Source organism: Rhinolophus ferrumequinum, chromosome 8, assembly GCF_004115265.2.
Source record: "Rhinolophus ferrumequinum isolate MPI-CBG mRhiFer1 chromosome 8, mRhiFer1_v1.p, whole genome shotgun sequence".
Taxonomy (NCBI): Eukaryota; Metazoa; Chordata; class Mammalia; order Chiroptera; family Rhinolophidae; genus Rhinolophus; species Rhinolophus ferrumequinum.
Window position 1 is genome coordinate 50,907,074 of NC_046291.1, and position 26,916 is coordinate 50,933,989.

The window sequence follows — 26,916 nt, forward strand, 5'->3', positions numbered from 1 at the left end:
TTTTACTGCTTTTGTCAATAGAAAGGTGTAGTAGGGTACTTTTTTGCATTAATTTACCAATCTCCTCTATCTTTGTTCCAAATAATATGACTAGAATTTTTTGTGTACTATCAAATTAAAGGAAACAAATGGTTTTTTCCCTCACCAGAATCTTACGGAGATAGGTAGATATATATACATATATATCTGTACAGTAAGTCCTCACTTAATGTTGTCATTAAGGTTCTGTGACTTTAAACAAAAATGACATAACAAAACCAATTTTACCATAGGCTAGTTCATATAAACAAGAGTTAAATTCCTGTGGCATCTCATCAGCATTATGATGAAACGACATTAAACAAAACAGTCTCATTCGAGGACCTGCTGTATATGGACGTTGGTATATATACACACACACACACACATATATATTTATACTCACACATGCACATGGAGACAGAATGCACTATCTCCATGAACTATGATAAAGTTTAGTGCACAGCTTAGGCCGGTTCTCATTGCATTAGTGTCACTCCTTGTCAAATGTATTTTAAAGTACCCTTTTTTGGTGATTATTAATGCTGGTTTGTTGAGCTCTGGCATGATTAGGTGGTTAGCATTTCTAAGCACTGAAAAAATAAAATTGTTTGGTCATTTGCTGCAGCCAGAAGAAGTGTTTAGAGGGAGCCAAGGCTCTCGTCCATTTGAGTCAGTCTTGCTCACTAAACACGCTCATCATGTGTGTTGTCACATTGTTACAGAATAGATGCAGATCACCCAGCAAGGAGCATCTCAGGGAAAAAAAAATTGCTTTTTCTAATAGCGTGTACTATTCTGGTAATGGTCAGTGTGATTACCAACAAGTACAGATTTGATTCCTTTTTCTTAATTGCTTTTAGAGAATAAAAGTGTTTCCTACGGTGAGAAAAAAATGTTGCACTCTGTTCTGGCCTTCTCAGTTTCTGATGAGAAGTTAGTCATTCACTGAAACATTTTCCTTTTTTTGCTTTCAAGATTCACTTTTTACTTTGGACATTTGTATTACCTCTTCTATTGCCGTTGAGTGTATCTCTGCATGGAGTTCTTTGAGTTTATTACCCTTGGTGATCATTGAGCTTCTTCATTCTGTAAATTTTTGTCTTTCATTAGGGTGCAGTTTTATTCATTAATCCTTCAAATATTTTTCTGCCCCAACTCTTTCCCCTCTCCTCCTAGGATTCCAATTACATGCATATTGGACCATTTTATATTGTGTAATAGGTCCCTGAGAGTGTTCATTTTTGTTCAGTCTTATTTTTCTGTGTTGTTCAGACTAGTTTGTATTGATTTATCTAAAAGTTAATGTACTCTTTCCTCAGACATCTCAATTTGGCTCTTATGTCCATACAGGTTTTTTTTTTTTCTTTTAAAGGTGGTGTGTTTACCAGTTCTAAATTTTCTTTTCTTCCCTTTAAAAAAAAAACACAAAACACATTTCTTTTTCTCTGCTGGGAATGCTTATCTTTTTGTCCATTGTGTGTGTAATTTGTTTTTACTTATTGAAGATAGTTGAAATAGGCACTTAAAGTTTTCCTCAGCTACTTCCAACATCTGGGTCATGTCAAGTTCAGTCTCACTTGTTTTCTTTTGTCTTAACAATATGTTTGATTTTCCTCAGGTAACTTTGGATTGTATCCTGGACAATATGAATGTTAAGTTGTGATTCTGGATTCTGTTGTTTTTCTCTGTGTTGTTTCTTTTGTATTAGTAGGCAATCAGACTTGAACTGCAAACTCCATTTCTTAGTTGGCAGATCTAGTCTCACTTCAGATAGTTTGTCTTTAACTAGTCTGCTTTGAGTCTGCCCTGCCTATGCATGATTCTGGCATCAGTCAGAGAGGTATGTGTACTGAATTTGGTGATTCCCTCTATTTTTCCTTCCTCTTATCTATCCCTTTGTACTCTTTCATTGCTATAGTTTGCCTGGCTTTAGTTTTCTGGTTCCCCAATCCAGACAGTTTATCTACTTCTTGTACTGCCTACTCTTGGTCCCAGGCTGAAAGTCTTGAAAAGAGGAACTCACTTCATATAAATCCCCTCTTTTAAGCGTGTATTCTTAACCAGTCTGCCTGTCTTTGTTCTCCAGAGCCTTTAGGTAGCGGCTCTTAGTAGCTTGTTCTTGTTCCAGAGTGTATTTCCCCACTAGAGTAGGGAGTGATAATTTTCCAGTGGGATCTTACTATGCCATTATTGAAAATGGAAACCCTTGAGTGGAATTTCTATATACTACTTAATAACTCAGTGGCACACCAAAATTGGAATACAATTTCTTATCAGATTTGTACACTGCCACTTTAGTTCTTATCGTGACAGCGTGCATATTAAGGCAGTAGGTTTGAACCTTAAAAAGAAGGTACTTGAGATTTATAGTTAAATTCAACTTATTACCAAAATATAATCATAGTCTCAAATTGATTATTATATAGTATTTTAACCTTAGTATTAATATATTAGCATCATACCCTGATTATTATATAATACAGTTTTGTTAAATGAAGAATCAATAATTATAAGTATTACATTTGTAAAGATTCTGACTTTACTTGTACTGTAGTGCTTTCTCTTACGTAGCCTTTGGGGGTGAAGAAGATGTAAAAGATTTAGTCAGTGTGTTGGTGACTAAATTGTAACTCGTTTATATTTACTCATGGGGGAAATTTTTGTTGAGCATAGGATAAATACTGTATTGACTTCTGAACTTTTTCCCTTTTTAAAAAAATTAACTCAAGATTCTTTAAGACATGATTTTCGCTACTTTTTAATGTGAGTTAATCTTTATCTTGCATAACAATTATTAGCACAGTATTAAAAGAAGACATATTAAATGAATTCCTCACTAAATATTCACTATAGAAAAAGGGAAGAGAACTTAAAAGTGTCTTTCCCTTAAAAAAGGTCCAAATTAATAATCTCTTTTAGCAGGATAATTTGGGGCCATAAATTGAAGTAGTAGGTAGATAAACAGTACAAGTATATTGTACTACATCTTTGTGCCCCATTTTTTAAAAGATAGTACTGATGATTATCACTAATAGAAATTTTGTAGTAGGTGTGTTATTACAGAACAGAATTTTACAGATATTTAAAATTATAGAGATGGAGATACTTAGCAAAATGATAAAGAACCGCTGTTGCTCTCTGCAATGGTAGCAATAAAAACAACTTTCCTCTTGGGGACCAGAACCCCATTAAGTAAACTATTATTTTTATTTTTTTGAGATTTCCTACTTCATGTGCAGGTTGAGTACGTGAACTGGAACTGCCACGTCCACAACTGGGTTCCTGTCAGAGCTCCCGAGGCCTCTGTTGTGTCGGCTAGTTCATAATGGATAGAGTGGCAGCTGTCTTCCTAGGAAACTGCTTCTCAGGGCCATTGTTACATCTTTCTCCTCCATGGGAGGCAAATTGAGGTGCCACTTGTAAGTTACCCTGGCTTATTTTCAGTTTGTGAATTGAAATTCCCGAAGTTGAGTCAAAAGTAAAATGTTCATCAGGTTCATAAAAAAAAACTTCTGGATATTATCTTCTGATAAGTATTAGGAAGTGACATTTGAGTTATGAGTGATAAATAAGTTGCTAGACAATGAAAAGAGGAAAGACATTCTCAGTATCTTATAAAGTACATTTCTTCTTTTTGTCTGTTACTGAAATTATTTGATAGACTAACACAATTCCTTTCATAGGTTGTACTCTTGCATATGATTGATAAGAGCTTAAACATCATTTAAATGAATCATATATGTTTAAGGAAGAAATAAAACTTGAACTGAATAGACTTTGGTTAGATGAAAAGGAACAAGAATTTCCTTGGCATGGAGTCTCCAGAAAAGGGGATAGCAGCAACACTTGTTCTGTTCCTTCTTTGTATCAGAGAGTTTGCTACAGTTGTTTTTATTTCAGTACTACTTCATATCTCTGTTTGGAGATGAAGAAACTAGGAGTCAGAAAGATTAGTGGTAGCTACATGACCTTAGGCAAGTGAATGGCAGAACTCATAATTTCTGAAGCCAGGAATGTTGGCCTGAACATACCCTTTTCATGATACCTTACACCGATTGGATGCATTCATTTTAAAATATGTGGTAATAGATACTTATTATTGCAATGTTTTACTTAAGGTTGGAAGCATAATGTCTGAGTTGTGATGTTTCCAGTTCCAAGAGAATTCCATTTCGAAATGGCTTAAAAATAATCTACCAGCTTGCACTGTTGAGCAGATAAAATACACAGTTTCAGGTACTACTTGATTCACTGGTTCAGAACTGTCCTGAAGGACTTAATTTTTTTCTATCTCTACCCTCTGCTTTGACCAACTTTATCCGAAGGCTGATTACTCTCATGGTCCTAAGACGGCTTCCAGCATCTCACTAGCCATGTGGTTTTTAGTTCACATCCATCAGAAAAAAAAAAAGTGACTTTGGCCTAGCTTTCCAACAAAAAGTTTTGAGATTTACTACACTTGGACCTGCTTAGGTTACCTGCTTAATCTTTGAACAGTCACTGTGGGCAGATGGAATCATCTAACCTGAAAATACTTAAACCCCTAAGAAGTAATGGGGAGGAGGGGGTTGAAGAGGGTATTAAATGTATGTTGGGGAGTTGACAACAAATGTGTACATTCCAGTGTCAAACTTGAACATTGTTATTTGCAATTCTGTTAATTTGGAGAGGAGAGAAAATGCCTGTTAAATTTTAAGGAACTAATTTACTTTGAGTTTTGACGGAGAAGTATCATCTCTTCATGGTAACACCTCATAATACTGGTTTAAAACATCCCATTATTATGAGTTAAAGCAGTATAATTCTGATGAAATTTCATTGGTAGAGTTGTAATAAAAATGTTGCCTCTTCAGTAAATATGTGGTGAATTTTATCGTTCATGAAAATGAAACTGATCTACTACTTTGTGGGATTACCAAATACGTGTAAAGCAAAATGGTATTTAGAGTCTCATAGTGCTCTGTATTGATCAGTGCAAATTTTAAGCATGTCTACATGAATAAAAAGCGTGTCTGCATAGTATAAATCCAAAACTTTATTAAATACCATGTTCTAAAAGTTTTCTTTTGTTCTGTTTATTTTTAAACAGTCTTTGTTTATTTGGTTAAATAAAGGAGTTCCGTTCACCAAATGAAAATCTTTTTTCCTAGGTTAAAAGTCTTCTGATACCTAGATTTAAATTTTTTATCAGCTTTCTAAGTAGGCACCCATACTTTTGTTTAGAGATAATAATGATTTACTTTATCTTATTTCCGTATCTGTCATCAACTTCTGTTAGTCTTTTCTGGAAATACTTCTTTTCCTACTTCATTCTATTTCTATTCCCACTTCTTCAGGCTCTTACGCATTATAACTAACTTTAGTGATATGTTCTTACTGGGGCTCTTTTTTCCTACTGATTAGTCACCCTGGGACCACCTGCGTCAGATGTTTTGTTTAAAATGCAGAATTCTAAATAGTACCCTATTGATCCAAAATCAAGGAGAGGCCTGGCAATCTTCTGCAGCCTGGGAGATTTTTGAGAATCACTATTCTATTCTCTCCTTCCTCCAGTTTCTTCCATCAAGAGTAGTGGTTCTCAACCATTCTTATGTCCCGTAGGGACTATGTGCAAGCATTCAGTTCCCATACCATGGAGAAAAAAAAGGCCTATTTTTCCCAAAGCAGAAAATAATTGTGTGCATTTTGGTAAATTTCCTAGTTAAGTTTTATTAACATTGCAGTATTATTTAGAAATATATATTGTTGCTATGGTTTTAACATGTATACAAATAAAAATCTACCAATAGCTGAATATTACAGTGAATATTACGTTTTGTACTATGCTAACTCTAAAATGCAAAGATAATGAATACATAAGGATTCAGTTATTAAATAAGAAGCAGTACTTTCATAGCCTGGTATGGGGCAAGAAAAGGGGAACACCTAGGATCTAGGGATTTTGCTAATATTCTAGAGAACCACCCCTTGGCATATCTCTTTTACTGGTGATAATAGCCACTGAGAAATTGGATGTATCACTGCTTGTGAGTAGTTGCATTTGATGATATTACTAATTTTACTAACTTTTGTAAAATGTTCATGCCTTCCTTGGGAATTCCATTTTCTGCCTAGTACTCCAGGCTTTTCATTGTCAAGCATTAGTGTGTTTTTCATTGCTCTTATCTGTTCTAAATTTTCTCAGATGGATTTGCTCTTTGTGCTTTGAATGTACCGTAGTCATTTTACTCTTGTTTTTGCTGTACCTCTCTAACTAAATTTTATCCTGTAAGGTCCATATCCTCTGTGATCCTACTTCTTTACCCCCTTTTTGCTTTCTTTTTCCTACCTTTGAGACCAGGAGCTCTCTTTTGTAGGTATTATTTCATGTAGCTATGATTTAGTTACATATGCTTGTCTTATTTCTCCAAGTAGACTATGAGCTCCTTGAAGGCGTGGGTTATATATATTATAATTTCATCTCTCCTCAAATGCTGAAATATGCTTTCTACATTGCAGTCAAGAAAAGAAGGATGTCAGTTTCATTACTAGGAATATTTTTTCCAGCTTTAATTGAGAGTAAGCTGGTCTAGTTTAGAGTAAGCTGGTGTAAATTGTGGTCTAGCAAATTTCTTATTTTATGTATGATTGCCTAAGAGAATATGCAAGGTGCAAATAGATGTTTTTATTATCTTTATCCAAATCTGTGGACCAAGCAGTGAGATTTTAAATAAAAAAATTCTTGTATGTATTTTAATGTTACACATTTATTGCTAGGCCTCTGTATGATCGTCACACCTTCAGATTTATATATGACATATATAAATAAGCCTATAGATATAATACCTTTATGTTTACATATTTAATTTGCTTTTATTACTATAACTTCAGTGTTACATCATCTTCAGTATTATTAATATTTTTATTTAGGTTTAAAACTTAGCTAGCAAAATAATATATGATGTATGTACTATTGTGTTTGATATAGTTGGGTGAATTCTTATAGGTAAAAAAGTATGTGATGGAAAGGAAATCTCATTTAAGAAATGAACTGTACTTTTAAAATAGAAACCTGAGAGCTCTTTTTAACATTGCAGCTGAGTTAAACAAATAATCTTTCCACCATTACTAAGAAGTGCATGTAGTTAAAAATACATTTATACATATTATTTTTTTTAAAAAACCTAGTTAACTTTAAAATATGTAAGTTTTCTTTCGTTTAGGGTTCTGTGAAGCTGATCATCAAGAGGGTTGCAAATCATTGGTGGTTTCTATTTTCAGATTTCCACATCCCGGAGTAATTTGCTTTAATTTCACCCAATTTAACCTATACTTCACACCATCACCATTCAGCTTTAATAGCTATGTTCTATGCATAAGAAAAGCAGATAAATGTCCACAATTAGGCTGCAAATGATTACAACTAGTTAGGGCTTTATGAAGACAAAACTTAAAGGACTATGGCGCCAAACAAAGCCACAAAAGACGGCTGAAAATGCTGTCTCGAGAAGTCAAGTCTACCATGGCATTTGATTTATCACTTTTATAGTTGATTTTACTTATTTTAATATATTGGCAGGTGTGCCTACTCTGAGCAATATTAATCTTTAAAGAATATTAGTTCTCTGTTGTTAATGTATTTTAGTTTTTAATTTATTTGCTTCCTTAAATTTCAGCATAGATAACCAGATCGAATCTTTTAAAAAAATTATTTAAATGTTTGGAAAGTAAGCATGCTTGGTTTGAAATGTACTAGCATTTACATCAATGCATTTGTGAAATTAAGACTTCTCTGAAATGTGTATGTATTTGTCAAATGGTCCTATCAGACATTTGATAGAAGTATAATTTTACAATTCTGTGTAGATTTTCATTTCTTAGCATGCAAAATATATGCCTGTACAGTATTACTTATGTAAAGTATGTACATATATGTAAAAGATTCAGAAATTGTTTTAATCCTATTTATATGTGTGTTGTTTTCCTTTCTATATATAAGTGCTTGTTGATGGTTAGTGTACAGCATTATTTTAATGTTTAAAGAATTTGGTTTTATTTTAAGGTTTTAAAAAAGCCAAACTTCATTTTAATATGAAAGTAAGTCTTCCTCCTGTAAAATAAAATCTGTCATTTTTGTTAATGTATTTCCATATTTAACAAGACTGGATCTCATATCTCTTCAAAATTTTCAATCAGATTTTAACATAAATCTTTTCTTATTTTTTTAGTGAATAAATAAAATTCAAGGTTTTAGTTTGGTGTTTAGATTTCAGTCTTGAGTCATTCTGTTAAAATTCTCAGAAATTTTATATAGATAAGAGTAACAATATTGATGGATAATAATTTTATTTTACAGTTTGCGTGTACCCAGAATTATTTTTGTAATTGAATTACTCCCCATTTTAGAAATGTAGTGTCCACTGTTTTATTTATTATCTGAGGGGGTAACATGGTTTTATTTAAAACATGTACTCATTTTAGATAATCTTTGTTTTCTTAAATTATAATCAAATAATTAATGTTTCTTTAGTTTATTGTTGCTTAGAAGCTAAAATAAATGTAGATTGAAAATCCAAGCAATTGTAGTTTTTATATGCTTGTAACAAACACACATATGTATGTATGCACATACATATGTATAGTTCTTCACTTTAAAAATAATGCCCAGGAATTAATAGCTTGTTGCCTTTGCTTAATAAAACCAATGTATATGGGAAAGTATATGGAAACTTATTTTTAACATATCTTTGTTTTAAAGAAAGTAGTTAATTGTCTAGCCTACAAAGTAGACCAATATAGCAAGACAATACAGCTATACAGCTTCACAGTTGTATTAAACTAGTTTCATATGCTATATCACAAAACTTTCAGTCCAATCAGCAACTAAATTTAAATACTGCAAATTGTAGCAGCAAAACAATAATTCTGCTGATTAGCCCCTTTCCATTTCTTGTAAGTGAACTGTTTATGCTGTTGAGTACCTTTTGAAAAAAGAAAAAGCCAAAACAGCCTTGATTAGTCAAGGAGTAATTGGATGACTTGATTTTAGCAAGAGAATGAATTGGTTGATGATAGCCTGTAACTAAGTGTAGTGGTTCTGTTCAGATGAATACATAACATACAGTCATCAGATCTTGACAGGTATAACATATAAGCAGTGCTAAAATCTGGTGCTGGTGGGGATTGGATGGAGATGGAGGGGAATAAGTTTGCTATGAAGTCTTTTACTGGAAAATTTGAGGTGATTCTTAAAGGAATTTAGAGAAACTACCATATTTTTTTTACTTTGGAGAAGGGGTGTGAAGACTTGTCTTTATTACTACAGTCCTCATGTTTTATGCTCTAAAGACAAAAGAGCTATAGGATTATTTAACTTTCTTCAGGGGGATCATTGATATTATATCCTTTCACTCTTGAAGATCATGGTTCATTAATAGAGCCATGTGGGAAAGCCTAGCAGCATTGTGTTCATATTTAACTATCTAGTTTTGATTAATCAGAACTTTTTGTACACTGCATTCTTATTTATGATTTCCTGATTACTGTTAAAACTTTATGTGAGTTTGCATTTATAAAATATGGCATAAAGTTAAAAAAAAATTTTTTTTTTTAAATGTATTTTTCTGTGAGTAGCCCAAGATGTCAACCTCCTCAAGAAGGTATTATAGTAACCTCCCCTCCTCTGCTGTAATATGCTACATGGGTCCAAAAGTTTCAGCTGCATAGCATATGAGGTCACTTTATTGCTAGATGAATTAAGTGATGGTGAACCTGCACAGCTAGCTGCAGCGGGGGTCCAGGGTGTGACTAGGTACTGGCCTCACCAAGTCCATCCCGGGACTGGCTTTGATTTGGCACCACCTGGTGGTGATTGTTTGCTCTGGCTTAACTATTGATGGTGATGACAAGATCCTGAGGACTGGAGGATCGCAGTAGGAGTCTAAGAGTCCTTAGGTAGCTGGTACCTTTTGTTGAGCCAAACAGAGTGGATTGGATTGGAAGACTGCTGGGAATGCAGTGACCTGCCTTACACAGTCTGCTCCCAAAGGTGTGGCTATTTGCCTTTCCTTCATCTCTCTAGGTCTTACCCTTGCTTCCATGTTTCTGCTCTCTTTTTGTAACTGTGGATTATTGTATTTCAGGGTGTAATTATTTTGTGAGGTATGTTATATGGTTTTAGGACATCTACCTGCACAGTACTTTTGATTTGGACCCAAGAATGCCATCCCTATTGTGTAATGTGGATTTAGTCAAACCATCATTTCCTATTCTAACACCAGATATTCTTGGTGAATTTTCCCTTTTCCATTTCTTCTACCACACCCTCTCCCCCCCGCCAATATCTTAGAAAAACTAGGTAAAAAGTCATAATCCATTGATATTATGGATAAAGCTATAAAATATTTAAAAAATTAATAGCCAGCCATTTGACTGTCACATGTTTACATTTTCCAAGCATTTAAACACTAGTTTCAGACTCTAGAGAGACAATATTATCTCTTATCACAGCATCAATGCACTTAAATATGGGATTAAAAATAATTTATACTTCCATTAAAACCTGTACATGAATCTTAATCTAAATTGTAAATCGCATCTGTATAACACCAATGTTCCAGTTGGAAACCTTGAGGCTGTCTTTCCTTCACCTTGTAAGGAATACTGATGCTCTCCCTGCTGTCATTCATCTTGGATTTACTTTCTTGTATTATGATGTGCTGATCTGTCTCCCCTATTAGACTATAAACATTTTTCTTTCAAGGCAGAAACTAATCTTATTCGGCTTTTTCTCACCTCTGAAATTCTTCAGCTCTTAGCACAACTCTCTTTGTAATTAACATTCAGTAAACATTTGTTAAATGTCTCTAAAATGTGTATCTTTAACTAGATATTTTGCACCTCCAATTATATGACTGGCCACATTTCATTTTTTTTCAGTTTGATACCATTCTTCCTACTCACTAGACCAAAAAAAATCTTTGTAAAATTTTCTTTAATTTTTTTTTCAGATTTGACCTTTTACCTGTTATTTCTATCACTAGTACCCAACAATCAACTGTTTTGTTTGTGACCATCAGTCTCTCTCCGAGCTATTAGATCTTGTACATAACTCATAGAATCATTCAGAAAAGTATGAGTAAATAAGTGAGCAACAGCAAGATCACGAGTGCCTCTTTGAAAATCTACATAGGCATTTTATAATCTAAAAGAGTACGTTTTAACTCCTCAGTTCAGCATTAGAACCTTCCCCTCAGTTGACATCTGCACTTTTGAACCTATGGTAACATCTTTTGCTACCTTTGTCTTTCAGTTGTACGCCAGTGGTCCTCAACTGTGGCTTAGCAAAGTCTGGAGTCTTTTTTGATCTTCACAGCTGGGGTGTGTGCGTGTGTGTGTGTGTGTGTGTGTGTGTGTATGTGTGTTACTGACATCTAGCTTGTAGAGGCCAGCGGCGCTGTCAGACATCCTGAGATGCACAGTGCAGCGCCCCACAACAAAGAATTATCTGGCCCAAAATGTTAGTAGTGCCAACGATGAGGAAACCCTGGTATATATACATTGTCTTTAGGTTTTCATTTATTAGTATAACTAACATATTTTGAGTGCTTACTAAGTGCCAGGCACCATCCTAAGATCTTTACATATATTAGCACTTTTAATCTTCAGAACAATCTTATGAGGTAGGTGTTATGGTCTGCAATTCACAGACAAGGAAACTAAGCCACAAAGAAATTCAATAATCACACAACTAATGAATCAAATAGTCCAAATTTGAACCCAGATAATCTGATTCCAGATTCCATGCCCTTAATCACATGTTATACTTACGCTTCCATCCTGCCTAGAATGTTCTCTTGACTCTCTCCTTCCCTTTGCTGATATCTGCCTCAGAAAGTCTTCATCTGTATTCATGCCTTCTCTCCTTAATTGTGATTCATGCTATCAATTCCTTCTCTCTCTGTTTCTTGTATGGCTAAATTTATTGGTCTTAGTTATGGTAGATAGGTATGTTTTCCCTCTTCTTACTTTGATTTATAATTTTTTAAATTGTACCATAATACATAATCCAGTGCGACATGCCCAGGAAGTTTTCAGAAAATCAGTGTGAATATTCGTCACTAATAGTCAAGCAATTCACAGGCGAAGAGATGAAACACAAGAAACTTCTCACGTCTATTATTGCAGTTTGCCATGCTCTGGTTTCTTTGAAATATCTTATTGTGTGCTATGAAACTGATTCTTCGCTGTTGTGCTGCATGTCTGGTTTCATCTGGAGTGCATAGTTCTCCTCTAACAGTTTTTCCTTCTGTGCTAAGTGCTTGAGACATTCATTCATTCATATATCGATTCCTTTATTCTTCATTTCATCTTATACCTAATTGTGTATTAGCTCTGATCAAGGCACTGGAGGGAATTAGAAAGGCATTTAAGACAGAATCCCTGAACTTAGTATATAGAATCACATATTCTAATATTAGATATTTATGCTACAGGTCATATGAATAAAATGGACAGATTATTGTTAACAGTTCAGATAGAGGGTATGGTTAGAGAAGGCATCATCCTGAAGATATTTCAGTGACAGAAACTTTTTTTGAAAGACTGAAGTAGGGAGGAAGAATATTCCATGCAGGATGAATAACAGCATTGAAAACGTAAAATGAAAGCATTGAGAGTGGGTGAGTTTGATTAAAAGATAGGATATTAATGGGCACCAACATTAGAAAAAGTAAAGCTCTGATTGGCTGTTTATTTCTTTAATGGCATAGAGTTGACATGACTCCATTATTTATTGCTTACAGTACTGGTAATAAAGATAAAATTCTAATTAATTTCTCTCTGCATATTTTTCACATTACTTCTTAAAAAGATACGTAAATGGATTTTCCCAGGAGCCATATTTGGTGTAATATATTAAACCGTCAATTTTACTGTACTTTATTTCAAACAAGTCTCTACAACTCCTCTTATGACTCAGGAGTAGTAGAAATCTCTTAGACCTAGACTCCTCCAGAATTGCCTTGTAGATGAGGGGAAATTAAACTATACATTTTAGGGATGGATGTAATTCGTAAGGATATGTGTCATTGAGGCCTGAAGAAGGGAATGGGCAAAAATATAGTGACAATTGAATATGAAGAACTTTCAGGTCTTGGTGAATATGAAGAGTTTGACTTGAGGATTTGTGGAGAGTGAGGGTGGGGCAAAGCCAGTTTCCAGAGGGCTGTTTCTACTGGTAGAAGGCTAAGTGATGTTTTAGAAGTTAGAAGTTAGTGAGATGGTTTATTGGGAAGGTTAAATACAGCCAAAAGCAGCTAGCTCAGCATTAGAAATAGAGCAGAATCTCAATAAATATTCGAAATATCATTGATTAAACTTACCTTTTATGCATTTAAGTTATCTATTATGTAGAATAAGAAATGAAAATCTTGTTGAGAGATGAATGCTAGTTCTCATTAAGGTACTTCTTTTCTGCGTACTTCTTTGGAAGGAGTTGCTATGTAGCAGCAACTAAAAATGTGAAACCCTTGAGCAGTTGAATATAACTAAGTACAGGTGTTGACTCTGGGTTATTATTTGTAACTTTTAAGCGACTTTAAGGATTCCTTCATGGTGATGTCTAATTATCTAAATATAAGTACAACCAGTAATGATAGGAAGAGTTTTCTGGTATTCTGTATATTTAAAAGAAGTATATTGTATAATATTGTAATGTGTTGCTTCTAATCTGTTAGGTGGTGTCAGTAATAACCAAAATATTTTGTTTTTGCTTGCTGCTACACTAATATAAGCTCCATTTTAATGTTTTTATGTCTTTATATCTGCATTCTTTGTTCATCTCATCCTTCCTACTTAATGTTTTGTTTTTGAGTCACTGCTTAAAAGCATATTATTTTTAATTTATATGAAGTCTTAAAGTTAGGATAAAATAATAAGCAAAAATTTTTAAGTTTTCTGAGAACCTGGCCGGTCCACTTTATTATTCTCTCTTATACTAGATATCTATATCTCTCAAGATTGGGAAGGATTTTTTACTTCTAGCATTGCTTGATTGCTTCCATGTAAGTTAACTACTTTGTGTAAATGTCCTGCATGAATCATTTATAATTTCTTTTAGCTTGGTCCCTCAAAGTGAGCCACATGTGCATTTTATTTTACTAAACTTTCTGAAAACCTTGATCAATTTTTGAATATGTCAGAGGGATGGTAGGTTTCCCTTGGCTAGGATTTAGTTTTGGAGCCTTTTCCTATATGAGAGAGGAGGCGGGGAAAGCTCTGGAAGAGAAGCAAAGCAAAAGCAAATGCTTTAGGCGACCCATAGTTCTATTTTTTATTCTAGCATTAAACAGTTAGCCTGTGGCATAGACTGACTTATATTTGGGCTTTTGCTATATCTCAAATAATAGGTTTTCCCTGGAAAATGAAGGTTAAATAAAGACTTTAAAGGCTACTTTTGATTGATTTGTTCTTGTAAATAAGTACAACCCAGCAAGTCTACTTATGCTATTTCGTTTATGGTATTGCATCAAATAATTAACAGTTTACATTACTAGACCAATTATTTCCATTTTTATATGTTTACAAAATATTTTATTTTTCCAGAGGTCTATAAATATATCCACTTAACATAATTAAAATTTAATTGATACAACCCTTTTCATTTTCTTCAAACTCTGAAAGCTTAGAGACTTAAACCTACATCCTTTTTAGCAGAATTTTGTTAGCAGAATGATTTATTTTCTGTGTTCCAAAATTCGCCTTGTTCCCTGATATTTTTAAGAAAGCAAATTGATTTTTGAAGTAAATATAATAAATTGAGAAGCTTTCCTCCTTTCTAGCTTAAGGAAAGTATAGTTAAAACTGCACATTTTATTTAATATAAAGATTAAAAAATATATATCCAAGCTGAGGTCCAACTATGAATTAGATTCTGGTTTTGCTCAAATCCCTTTTATTGTCAAGATGAGAAGGGACTTTATTTAGATTAAGACTAGAGTTTTAAAGTTCATCTGTAAACCTGGGCTTAAACTATACTTCTAAATCAGAGCATTTGAAGTATGGAATAAACAGCTTAAACTCCCTCTTTAAACCACTCTTCCCCCCCTACAAGTAAAGAGTTTTTGTCATGTCATTTATGGAAAATAAATAGGAACTGGCATTTTCAGTGTTTGTGAATAAAGCTATGGATCTTAAGTGAATTGCCAATGCAAGTTTAGCTCTCTTCTTTCTCTTTAAAAATTAATGAGCTATAGAATTATAAGGAAATTGGGAATTATTATTCTGACACAGAATAGGACTTAGCTTTGAAGAATGGATCAGAAATTTGCAAAGATAAAGATATTTTTGAGCAGGATATCCTTATTTTCTAATATTGTATTGAAGAATTGATCTTTTACTAATATAGAAATATGGCCTCTAACCTTTTTAGTGATTTTGGCGGGACTCTGGATCAGAATATATGAAGTGTGATGAAAAAATATGGTGAATGTTTAAATTTTAAAAATTTGTTACGCTTAAAAACACATTGCCGTTAATCGCCCTCAAAATACTCCCCATCCTTTCAAACATACTTATCCCATTGTTCTTGCCACTTTCTGAAGCAGTTCTGGGACTCCTCTTTCGTGAATGTCTTTACTTCATCCTTCATCATGACAACGCTCCGTTTCACACATCACTTCTGGTATGGCAATTTCTGTCAAAAACATTACAGTGTGTCCTCATCCACCTAATTCACCAGATCTGGCACTGTGTGACTTCTGTCTCTTCCCCCAAGTGAAAATGACCGTGAAAGGAAGATGTTTTGAATCCATTCTGGACATCGAGGCAGCCACGACAGCGCAACTAGACAGTCACAAAAAAGGACTTCCAGAACTGCGTCAGAAAGTGGCAAGAACGATGGGATAAGTGTGTTCGAAGTGACAGGGAATGTTTTGAGGGGGATTAATGGCAATGTGTCTTGTACTGTAATAATTTTTTTTTTATTTAAACATTCACTGTATCTTTGGATCACACCTCGGAGATGTTCAAAACATTGGTTATTTACCATAAAGGACAAGCTGGAAAGAATATAGCATACAGGATGATTTGGTGCCATGATTTAAGATTCAATATATTGTAATATTTTAAATATTTAAAGTAATTATTTCTTCTTTTCTAGAATCTATACTTTGAATATACCTTTTGGTTTCATACTTGATTTGGGCTTTGAATGCAGATAAAGATCTTTTTTGCTTGAAACCTTGTCATGATATAGGAAAAGGAGTGTTCTCTCTTCTTCTTCTTCTTCTCCTCCTCCTCCTCCTGATCCTCCTCCTCCTCCTCCTCCTCCTCCTCCTCCTTCTCTCTCTCTCTCTCTCTCTCTCTCTCTCCCCCTCTCCCCCCACTAGTTGATATTGATTTCTTTAGTTAAGTCTCACTATTCACCCTTCCTTTATACCTTCCGTCAGTATTCTAGTGCACTTCATCACCATATTTAGAATACAGCGATTCTCTTTTCGCTGGTTCCCTACTTCTGGTTAGTCTTTCTAAATGCTACTTTCCATTTCTTACTCACTAACATAAAAACCAGTGTTGCCTCTCTTGACTAACAGATGAGATGCAGACTTACCTTGCTATTTGACTTCCCTGTCCGTCTCCCCTACCTGGTGTAGTAAACTTTTATCTTCTCCTGTGCATCAGTACAATTTCTCAGTGGTCACCCCTGCAGTAAGCCTTATTTATTTCAGCCTTTATTTTTTTTCTCTGATGCTTTTTCCTGTTATTTGTCATGCCTTTCTTCATCTTCTTTACTCTCTACTGTTTTTTTTTCTATGTTTAAAGGCCTTGATGATTAGTTATTATTAATTAAACCTATATTTAAAGTGCTTGCTAGTGAGTTTTCTCCTTTATTAGGTTAGATTTGTTTTCCCAACCAGATTGTCCAATCATTGAGACGCAGGTCCTATTATTTTGATTTTTAATTCTCACAAGACTTAGCATATTGTTAGATATTAAGCAAGCTTTTTTTCTTTTTTTTAAGTGGAGAACTTGTATTTAGCAAGGCATATTCTGGTTTGCATATGTGTTGGGGGTGTTGCAGTTTATGCATTGGTTTATATACCAAGAAATTCCATATCTCTGCATTGTATAGTGACCTAGGATGGAAAAAACGTAAGTCCAATAGGTCCATCTTGACCACATACCCTCTTATTTAAACAACAACAAACCTCTAGATATGCTATTTGAAATGTCAAAGTTTCCATAACAAGTGGTTTGAAGTACTGCTCTGGAGCCTGTACACTTAATGCATCATGTTTTTTAAAACTATTTCTACTTCTAACTAGGGGTGCTTTGTTTCTGAAAATTGAAGACAGGCTCAATTTAAGTAGTAATATTGCAAAGCAGTTCACTGAAGTCCTGAATTTCAAAGTATATTTTTATTTCTGAAGCCCTTCTCAGTTAGATTTAGCATCTTAAATAGAATATAGATTTATCCTTCTTATTCAGAATTTGTGAAATAAGACAAGCTTTGACTGAATGAATGAGTAAATTGATCAATCTTCAGTCCACTTACAATAATTGAAAATAGCCAACTAATTTTTGCCACATCATTCCAAGAAATAAATAACATGCAGAATCTCCAATACATATGGGTAGTCAAATGTGTCTCACCAAGTCAAACAGATCTGTATTCTGACTGACTGGTTTTCAGTAAAGGAAGTACACAAATTAAAAATGCACAACTTTAGCATAAGCATTGACATTTTGCATTTATTCACTTAGTGGATGGATTTTATAATAGAAATGATTTATATAATAACTGAAAAAATATTTTTTTGGTTCATTTTATCTGCTATTACCTCAAAGTATACTGGAGCCATCAGGGGAGTTCTGGGCTAGAACTTCTGTTAATGAGTGTAATGAAGGGATAAGAGAAAATATTTAAGAGAGAGATCCACATTCATGGGGTAGTTAGAGCAAGAAAATGAATGGCCCAAGAAGAAATGCTCAGAGAAAACAGAAGAACATCAGGAGAATGTGGTTAGAAAGGAGAATGTGGTTAGAAAGAAGCAATGAAAGAGACTATATACTCGTATATCAGTGCTTTCAAGTTAGATCCTACTGAGAGGTCATTCAAAATTCCTGAACAATGGCTATTTGATTTAGCTTTATGAAGGCAAATCATTGGTGTCCTTTTTGAGCTCAAATTCTGATAGCATCATGGAGGCATATTCCAAACTGCAGTGGTTAAGTTTGAAGTGGGAAGTAAAGAAGTGGAGAGAGCAGGTACAGACAGCTCTTTCAAGAAGTTTGGCACTGAACTGGAGGAAAGAAAGCCATAGTTGGAATGGGAATTAATGTCTAAGGGTGACTGACATGATTTATTTAGTATAGAATCTTAAACCTACTTAAGTGTTGATGTGAAAGTATTAGTGGAAATGGAGATGCTCTAAATGAGATAGGAGAGAGAGGCATAATAGATTCAGGTCTCAGGAAATACAAAGAAGTTTGCGGAGCAGACTTCCTTGGGAGAAGATAGTAATATCCAGAGCAGAGATGGTAGAGAGATTAGCCATAAATAATGGAAGGTAACGTTTTTCCATTTTACTGCTGGGAAGAAGGAAAGAATGGGTAAAAACAAAATGGGGTTTTGGTGTTTCAAAGATGACATACATTTTTCCTGTGAAGTGAGAAAGGTCATCTGCTCGGTAGCAGAAGAGCAGAGGTTTTAAAAGGGTTGATAAGTGTGAGAAGTCAAGAGGGTTTGAAAAACGTGCTTTATTATCAAAGGAAACATTGCAGAATTGCTCCACAAAAAATCTTGGTGATGGAATCCAGGCTGAAGTTAGGTTATGGTTAATTTTCTCGTAAGAAATAATTTAATAATGAGGGTTTACTATAGTTAGTATTATTTTTCAGTCACCCATTATAGATAGACAGACAGACAGACAAATAGACAGACAGGCCGACAGATAGATAGAATGGATGGAAATGTATAGATATAAAATAACTTTTGTGGTAATAGTGGTTTTCTCCTTGTGTCTAGTCACTGTAAAACCAAAGTTTTAACTACAATTTTCTGCAAGTTAAACTTGTTTGTTTATTGTGTTTTAAAAAGAATGCTTTTAAAAAATGACTTGTTTTCTATAAATAATGCATATTCATTATAAAAAGTTTAAGCAGTACAAAACTGTTAGAGAAGATGATTGTAAAATTGCTCAATAGCTCACTGCCCAGGAATTATTTTTGTTAATATTTGATCAGTGTTTTTAAAACTGAGAAACGATTTTATATAAATGTGATCATCAGTGTATGTGCTATTTTAAATAGAATACTAAATTTTATTTTATTGAGTTTGAAAGAAAGAAAAAGAACTGGAGCAATACGGAAGAAATTACTGAACTTCAGGTAGATTTTTGTTTTTCTACAAAAATTACGGTTTTTAAATTATCCTGCTAGAGTTAAGAAAAAGGTAGGAGAAAATACATTTTAATTACATGTTTCATATTTATATGGCATTTATTGAAACATTTTCTTTCCCTCACTCCCATAAGAACACAATTCTACTTTTTCTCTGACTCTGTCGCCCGTAGTTTCTGTTGCCTATCAAACATCCGAGCGTGACAGTGCTCTCTCTACATGATGCCGTCCAGACCCATAACTTTAAACACATCTGATAACTCCTAATTTTATATCTCCAGTCATGCCCTTCCTGCCTATATCTAGTCCATCTCTAAAATATATTCCCAGTACAAACACTTCTCATCTGCTCTACGGCTATATTTTTATATCAAGTTACCACTTATCTGGTCATTTCTCATCTGCACCACTACGACGACGTCCTAACTTAGTCTTTCTGCCATGATTCTTGTCCCTTCCTTAGACTTTGTTCTTTTTAAAGTAGCCAAAGTGGTTTCTTTAATTCATAAATTTCATTACTCTACTGCCTCTTTATTTAAACTTCCAATCAGTGGCTTCCCATTACAGTTAGAACAAAATCCAAACTCCCATGGCTTACAAATGTGTGTGAACTGCCTTCCTTCTCCAACTTAAACTCTAGTTACCATCCACTGCTGTGGTTCACATACACTGACCATATTTCTCTTTCTGAAACACTTCAAGATTATTCCCATTTTAGGATTTTTATACTTACTTCTTAGAATGCTGTTCCCTCAGACCTTCACATTACTGCCCTATTCTGGCCATTCTGGTCTCAGCTCCGATGTCATCTCCTCAGAGAAGCTCCCTGACTAACTCAGCTAAAGTATTACACAGCAATGCCCCGTCCTCCGCACCCTCCCCCGCCAGCACACATAAGATCTGTCACATTACCCTATCTTATACAGAATAGTACCAAAAAAGTTCTTAAAAATCAGGTAATATCCCACCACCAAAATGACCGTAGTTAATATTATCAGACATTTCTTGATTTTATAAAAATATTTGATCTCACATTTTTGACTAAATTTATTTAAACAGGAAGCTGTCTCTAAGTGGAAAATTAGTATCACTTGCCAAAATTAAAAATAATAAAAATAAATACAATGTGAAAACGATATTTATTAAAGTTATTATTTTTAGCCTTTGGAAGCTCTGAGGCTGAAGCCTGCTCTGTTGATAAAAGATAAATTTACAAATATTAGACATTAAAGACCAACAGTATTGAACTGCGACTTTCTTTGACAGAGTCGGGAGGGCTGAAAGAGAGCTGAAATGGAAATAATTTTCTCACCACGCAATTCGGTATAATAGAGTGTAGTCTTCAAGATGACTACATCTCGTCTATCAGTTTTTTCCCCAAAGGGATTTGTGGTGATAGTTATAATCATTATAATAATTATTTTAGTTAATGTGAAGTTGAAATAAATAACTTTGGCCATGGACTAGGGTAAACATGTTCTGGTGAGCTAGTAAGAATTAGGCGGGGGGCAACCCTGTAAACTCACAAAGTTTATTTTAAACTATTCTGAAGAATTACGTAACTTGAAATGATATTACTCAAAATTAATGTTGGACTATATTACCACACAATTTCTTCTAAATTACTAATTCCTACGACTTAAAAAAAAAAAAGTAGTATATGCCCCAGTTACTGAAAGAGTTCCGTATGCTGGGTTCTCTGCTTAGAACTTTATGTATATTATCTGATTTAATCATAGCCATTCTCTGAGAGGTAGAAACATCTTCATTTTAAAGATGTGAAAATGAGATCCTTAGAGGTTCAGTGATTTGTCTAAGATTTTTATGACCAGTAAGCCTGTCTGATTTCAAAGCCCTTATTTTTAACCACTAAATCTTGTACTAAAAAAGATAAGATGTAAAGGAATGCTGTAATGTAAGTGTATGGTGAAGTCTGTTGACTCAAGAACATGTCTTTGGAAAGTAATCTGTAATTTTTTAGTTCTAAGAAATGTGAAATTGCCCAAATGGCCACCACATTTTCTGTAAGCTTAATTTCACTTCTGTTTCAGGTCTCATTTCATAAGGCTATTCAATTTTAAAGGATAATTTTACTGTTTACTTAATTTTTGTCTTAATTTTGGCAATATTTATTATCAAAGATAAATTTAGATTCCTCTCCCGGTGTGTTATCACTCACATACAAATAAATGCAATAATAATACTAACTTTCAGGCGTAGGAGCAACAATATAATCCAGAGCATATAGGGTCTGTGGTTTGAGATTTTGTTCTTATAGTAGGGGGATTGGATTGGGGATGATCCCATCATAACCCCTTCCCTAGCCTAATCCTTGGCCAACTCCAGGCAAGGTGCAATCTAGACAATAATTTGAAGATAATAAGATAGGTGATTTCCCACCTTTATTCTAGGTTTTCTGTTTGGATTAGTTCAGATTATCAGAGAGCTTTATTTTCTTTGCGCCCCCAAAAGAGTTGTGATTACCAGTTTTCTGTTATCCACTTTGTTAAAATTGAGGGTTGTAGTTAAGAAATTGCCATCTAAAACCTGCTAATGCATTTACTGTAGGGGTGTTGTTGAGGAAATCACTATAGTAGCTACTCATTGGCCCCTACATAAAGACAACTGTATAGGATATTTTTTCATTCTGGGTGTCAGAAAAAGTTATTTCTGTAACTGCATCGACCGTGTTTCCTTTGTTCCTTTGACTGTCAAGAAGCTAACTTTTATTTTTATTTTCCTGTTTTATTGTGTCATTTGTGTAAGATGCTTCAAATCGTAACAAGAAATACACAATATTGTGCTTCCAGGGAGACTTCTTTCATAGTTTTAAAATACTCAAAAAATTTACCTGTATCACTCTGTGTCTCATATTAGTAAGCTATAATGTACCTTCCCATTGCTATGTAATACGATATCAGTTTGTATGCCAAGAATATTCTTAAGTATTATTTTAAATATTTATATTTTAATTTCAATAATATACTTACATATTATTATTATTACTGAATAATTCCACATTGAGATATAAACAGCTTAATTATCTTTAATTCTGGGAAATGATGTTGGAAAACTCTTTGTGACCTTTAATGAGAATATCTTGGCCTTTGGTGTGTAAAAATGTGCTAAAATCATTGTTTTTATCCTATCAAACTCAATCAAACTGTCTGTCATGATTCCTGTGGTACCTCTATCTAAAATAATTGATGCTTAATGTTTGAAAACATCTCATTTTGGGAGTATAAACTAATTGGTAATTTTAATTAAATTAATTAAAAATTAATTTGTTTATAAATGTGTTTATTGTTTGTGGGTATATCATTGTTTTCTGTTGATAATATTTCTTAATATTTGTTCATTTTTGTGATACTGTTTTTTATGTGGTAATTTGAGTAAATCCCAGTTGAATTATGTTGCCACATTATGTCTTCAAAAGGGCATAAAGTCAGTACACATGCTTCAGTAATATCTGGTTGTTTTACCCTTATGTTTCCAGTTGGCAATTTGAAATTATGGCTTCAACTGCACTTTAAATATGTGATAATAGCATGTGTTTCTAATAAGGGCCAGCACCATTTTGTTCAGATAGTGTGAATAGTTGTCACTCATATATGACAAATGCACCTTCATCTGCTTCTTTGATAGCCCCCTAAAAACCATACCCTCAAATCAGGCCGATGAAATTAGCTGCTGTGTAAATTGTGTGTCTGAGTGGTTCATTATCTAATCACCGTCAGAACCACAGTGATAAAGTAGCTTGAAGCAGGGAAGAGGTCTGCCAGATGATTTCACCCCCTCCCCCAAATCCGGTTTCCCTTGGAAACCCTAATAGTGCAGTTTAGAACTTCAGGCTCTCATGCCTGGAATTCAGTATCTTAATATACCAAACCTGAAAATACCAATAGTTCTGGAGCATAATTTTCTTTCTGTAAAGATCATAATTTTATTTATTTCAGTCAGTTTTTGAAATGTTGAGGCTCTTGAATTACTGTTCTGTTTCTAGTGCCCTAAATATTATTAAATAGGAAAAAAAATACTATCCTACTTGCAAGAAGGCAGAATAATTTGTGTAATTGTTAACCTTATAGGAATCTTTACTCATTCTAATAATGACCTTCTGTACTATTCGTTTATTGAATTGCTTCCTTTTAATTCATTTTAGGTGCTTTTGAAGATGATGATATCACGCATGTTGAAGGAAGTGTAGATCCTATTCGAGATATAGAAATAATACACGAAGAGCTTCAGCTTAAAGATGAGGAAATGATTGGGCCCATTATAGATAAACTAGAAAAAGTGGCTGTGAGAGGAGGAGATAAAAAACTAAAACCTGAATATGTAAGTAAAATATTACAGCTTCTTCAGATACTTTAGTTCATTTTTTTTTTTATTAAATTTTCTAAGTAAAGCACATAAAATACCTAATATTGTTATGGAATTTTAGAATTCAAGGATCATTTCTGCTAAAAATTGTTGAGAAACTTCATTTTTTGTTGGCAACAAAGCATGAAGATAGGCTATTTAAGGTATTCTTAAGAAGCCATATTTAGCAGTAATATTGAGTGCTTATCTGGTTACTATATGTATACCTTCAAGTTTTAGTGTTAGAGAAATGTGATTTTATGATGGAAAAAATTACTGGATTTAGAGAAATGACTGAATGTATGAGTTTTGTGGATTTGTAGAAGTAATTTGTACAAGAAATTGTCTTCCGTAGGGGTTGAGTAAATGAACACACTATTAAAGTAGACAGATAAGTTTAATCTTTTATGAAGTGAAAACATGCCATTGTATTTAATATTCAAATCTGTTTTCTATTACATTGTAGTGAATAATTATTAGTAAATTTATAAGGTTTCAAATCAGTTTTGAAGCTTTTAGTTTAAATACCACGTTTTCCTGAAAATAAGACCGGGTCTTATATTAAGTTTTGCTCCAAAAGATGCATTAGGGTTTATGTTCATGGGATGTCCTCCTGAAAAATCATGCTAGGGCTTATTTTCTGGTTAGGTCTTATTTTCGGGGAAACACGGTATGATCAAATTGTCTTTTACATTAAACATACAATGCCTTAATTATATATTTTCTCATTTTTAACATCTTCCATAACCTGCTCTTGCTATTTTTGCTTTTTTGTCAAAGGAAGTATTTTTTAACTTTTCATGTATTTTTAATACATGTGTTTATTTTTAATTTTTTCATGTAAGTTTGGAAAGCTCACAGTGGATTAGGGAGCTCTACACTATTAAGGAAGAATTCAACTACAGAATTAAACCTTAAACTTAAGCGTACTATTAATACGTTATGGTCGGAAGTGCCTGGTCTTGGGGACACAGAGACCTGTGTGATGCAGCTGATTTCCCTGATTGTCTGGAAGTAGGAAGCCCACGTCGTTTTACTCCTCTTAACATCACGGTTATTTCAGTTATTTCCTATTCAAATTATAATTGTAGCTTTGCATTGGAGAAAGAGTTTTGAAGTTTCTGACTGAATCTGGGAAAGGAATATGGTAGGAGAGGTGAAACTGGAAGAGATGCACACATGGAAAGTTACAGGCTTAGGAGCAATTCCATCTTCACTAACCTGAAAAATTGTATAGCTAAGGTAATTTGTAAACAAAGATTAAGAAGAAATTCCTTATGAGTTTTCTCAAGACTGCCATTTTGAGTTGCAAAGCCATTTCGAGTCACATATGAGACTTGGCCTTTTAATCCAAACTTAGGTTTAGGTCTTCGGTTGGGGTTTTCCAGAAGCGAGGAGTGGAGTGCAGGCAGTTTCCCTGGGAGCTATCTCAGGAAGCGCACATCAGGGAGCGGGGAAGGGAAGGAAACCAAAACAAAGTATATAAATGAGCAAGCAGGTGAAAACCCTGAGCTACTGGGGCTCAGTCCGGCTAGGGAACCTCCAGAAGACAGTGTAGAAAGTGTCTTATAGTTTTTCCACTGGAAGGGTGAGGAAGCTGAGGTAATTATGAAGTAATTTTGATCAGTCATTGGTTGTGGGTTGCTCCTAGGAGTGTTAACTCCCTGGCGCCTGATGTCTGTGTGGGCCAAGCAGAGTGCTGAGGTGGAGTTCTAGATGCTGACGGTAAGAAGCCATCAGTGTCCGCTGGGCCTGTGAGGGCAAAGGGGATGTGGGCCGGCACCGACACTCTGCCACACGTCTGACGGGCATTTAAATTTTTTGTCCTAGTCATTCTGTTTGTTTTAGGTTGTTCTTTAGGATCACAAGATTAATTTGGTGGTGTTTTATATTTTTCCTTGCTTCTGATTTATCTTTAGTTTTCCCAATACGAAGAGGGTACCTATGATTATGATGATATCACCTAGTTCTTATAGGGGAGTTTCTGAAAAGCAAATGTTTCCTTATATTCTGTAACATTTGGTCTAAAAAGATAAAATGTGATTGGCTTCTTGTTTTCAGTATTTGTTTGTAATATTGGTTAACAGAATCAGGGATTTTAATTGGACATAGAGTCTAGGCTATAAAAGAGATAGCTACTTGAAAATTATAAGAAAAATAGGTAGATCATTTTATTCACTAGGTGGTTACCTCATTATTCCTTAATATTCATTCAAGTGTGTCTTTATTTTCTAGATAATCTTTTAGAAATTCAACATTCAAGCCTCTCTTTCTATGAAGTTTACATTTTCTAAATTTGGATGTCATTTGTATATTAATGTGAATATGCTGGGAAAACTTGGATTAGATATAATCTAGCATAAAACATGAACCAACTTTTAAACGCTAAATCAGAATCTTTTCTAAGTGTAGGGTTGATAAATTCTGACATAAAGATACCTTTTATAGAGGGTCTTGCTGTCTGTGATAAAATTGAGGCACTAAAGAAGGCAAGAGTGGGAGAAACATTTCCTATTGGTATTAACTAGCCAAGTGTATTAATTTCCTAGGGCTGCCATAACAAGTCCCACAAACTGGATGGCTTAAAACAATAGAAATGTATTCTTTCACAGTTCCAGATGCTAGAAGTCTGACATAGGTGTGGGCAGGACTATGCTCCCTCTGAAGTCTCTAGAGGAGAAACCTTTCTTGGCTCTTTAGCTTCTGGTAGCCCCAGGTGTTCTGTGGTTTGTGGCACTGAAAACCCCGTCTCTGGCTCCATCATCATATGGCCATCTTCCCTCTGTGTCTCCATCCAAATTTCCCTCTTCTAAGAACATGGTCATAATTGGATTAAGGGCCCACCCTACTCCAGTATGATTTCATCTTAGCTATTTCCCAAATAAAGTCACACTCTGGGTACCAGGGGTTAGGGCTTCAATATCTCTTTTTGGAGGACACAGTTCAAGCCATACCAGTAACCCCAAGGCATCAAGAGCAATGTTGATAATAAACCTATTTAAGTGTGTATACATTCCGTATGGAAAGACAAAATTTGGAAAATGAAGGTAGAAGGCTTTAAGGAACAATTTATTTTGTATTGCTCAATTATTTGGAAATCATCGTACTTAAAATATTCATAGAATTAAGTTACTTAATCAAACAAGTAAAGAA

At 34.2% G+C, this 26,916-nt stretch overlaps 1 protein-coding gene across 1 annotated transcript in view; it reads left to right on the forward strand.

Moving 5' to 3' along the window:
* OLA1 (Obg like ATPase 1) overlaps positions 1-26,916 on the forward strand; it is a 146,318-nt gene that overhangs the window by 60,332 nt on the left and 59,070 nt on the right. Inside the window, exon 5 of the mRNA XM_033113036.1 lies at positions 23,564-23,739. Within this exon, the coding sequence (XP_032968927.1) occupies positions 23,564-23,739 (176 nt within the window). The remainder of the gene's footprint in view (positions 1-23,563; positions 23,740-26,916) is intronic.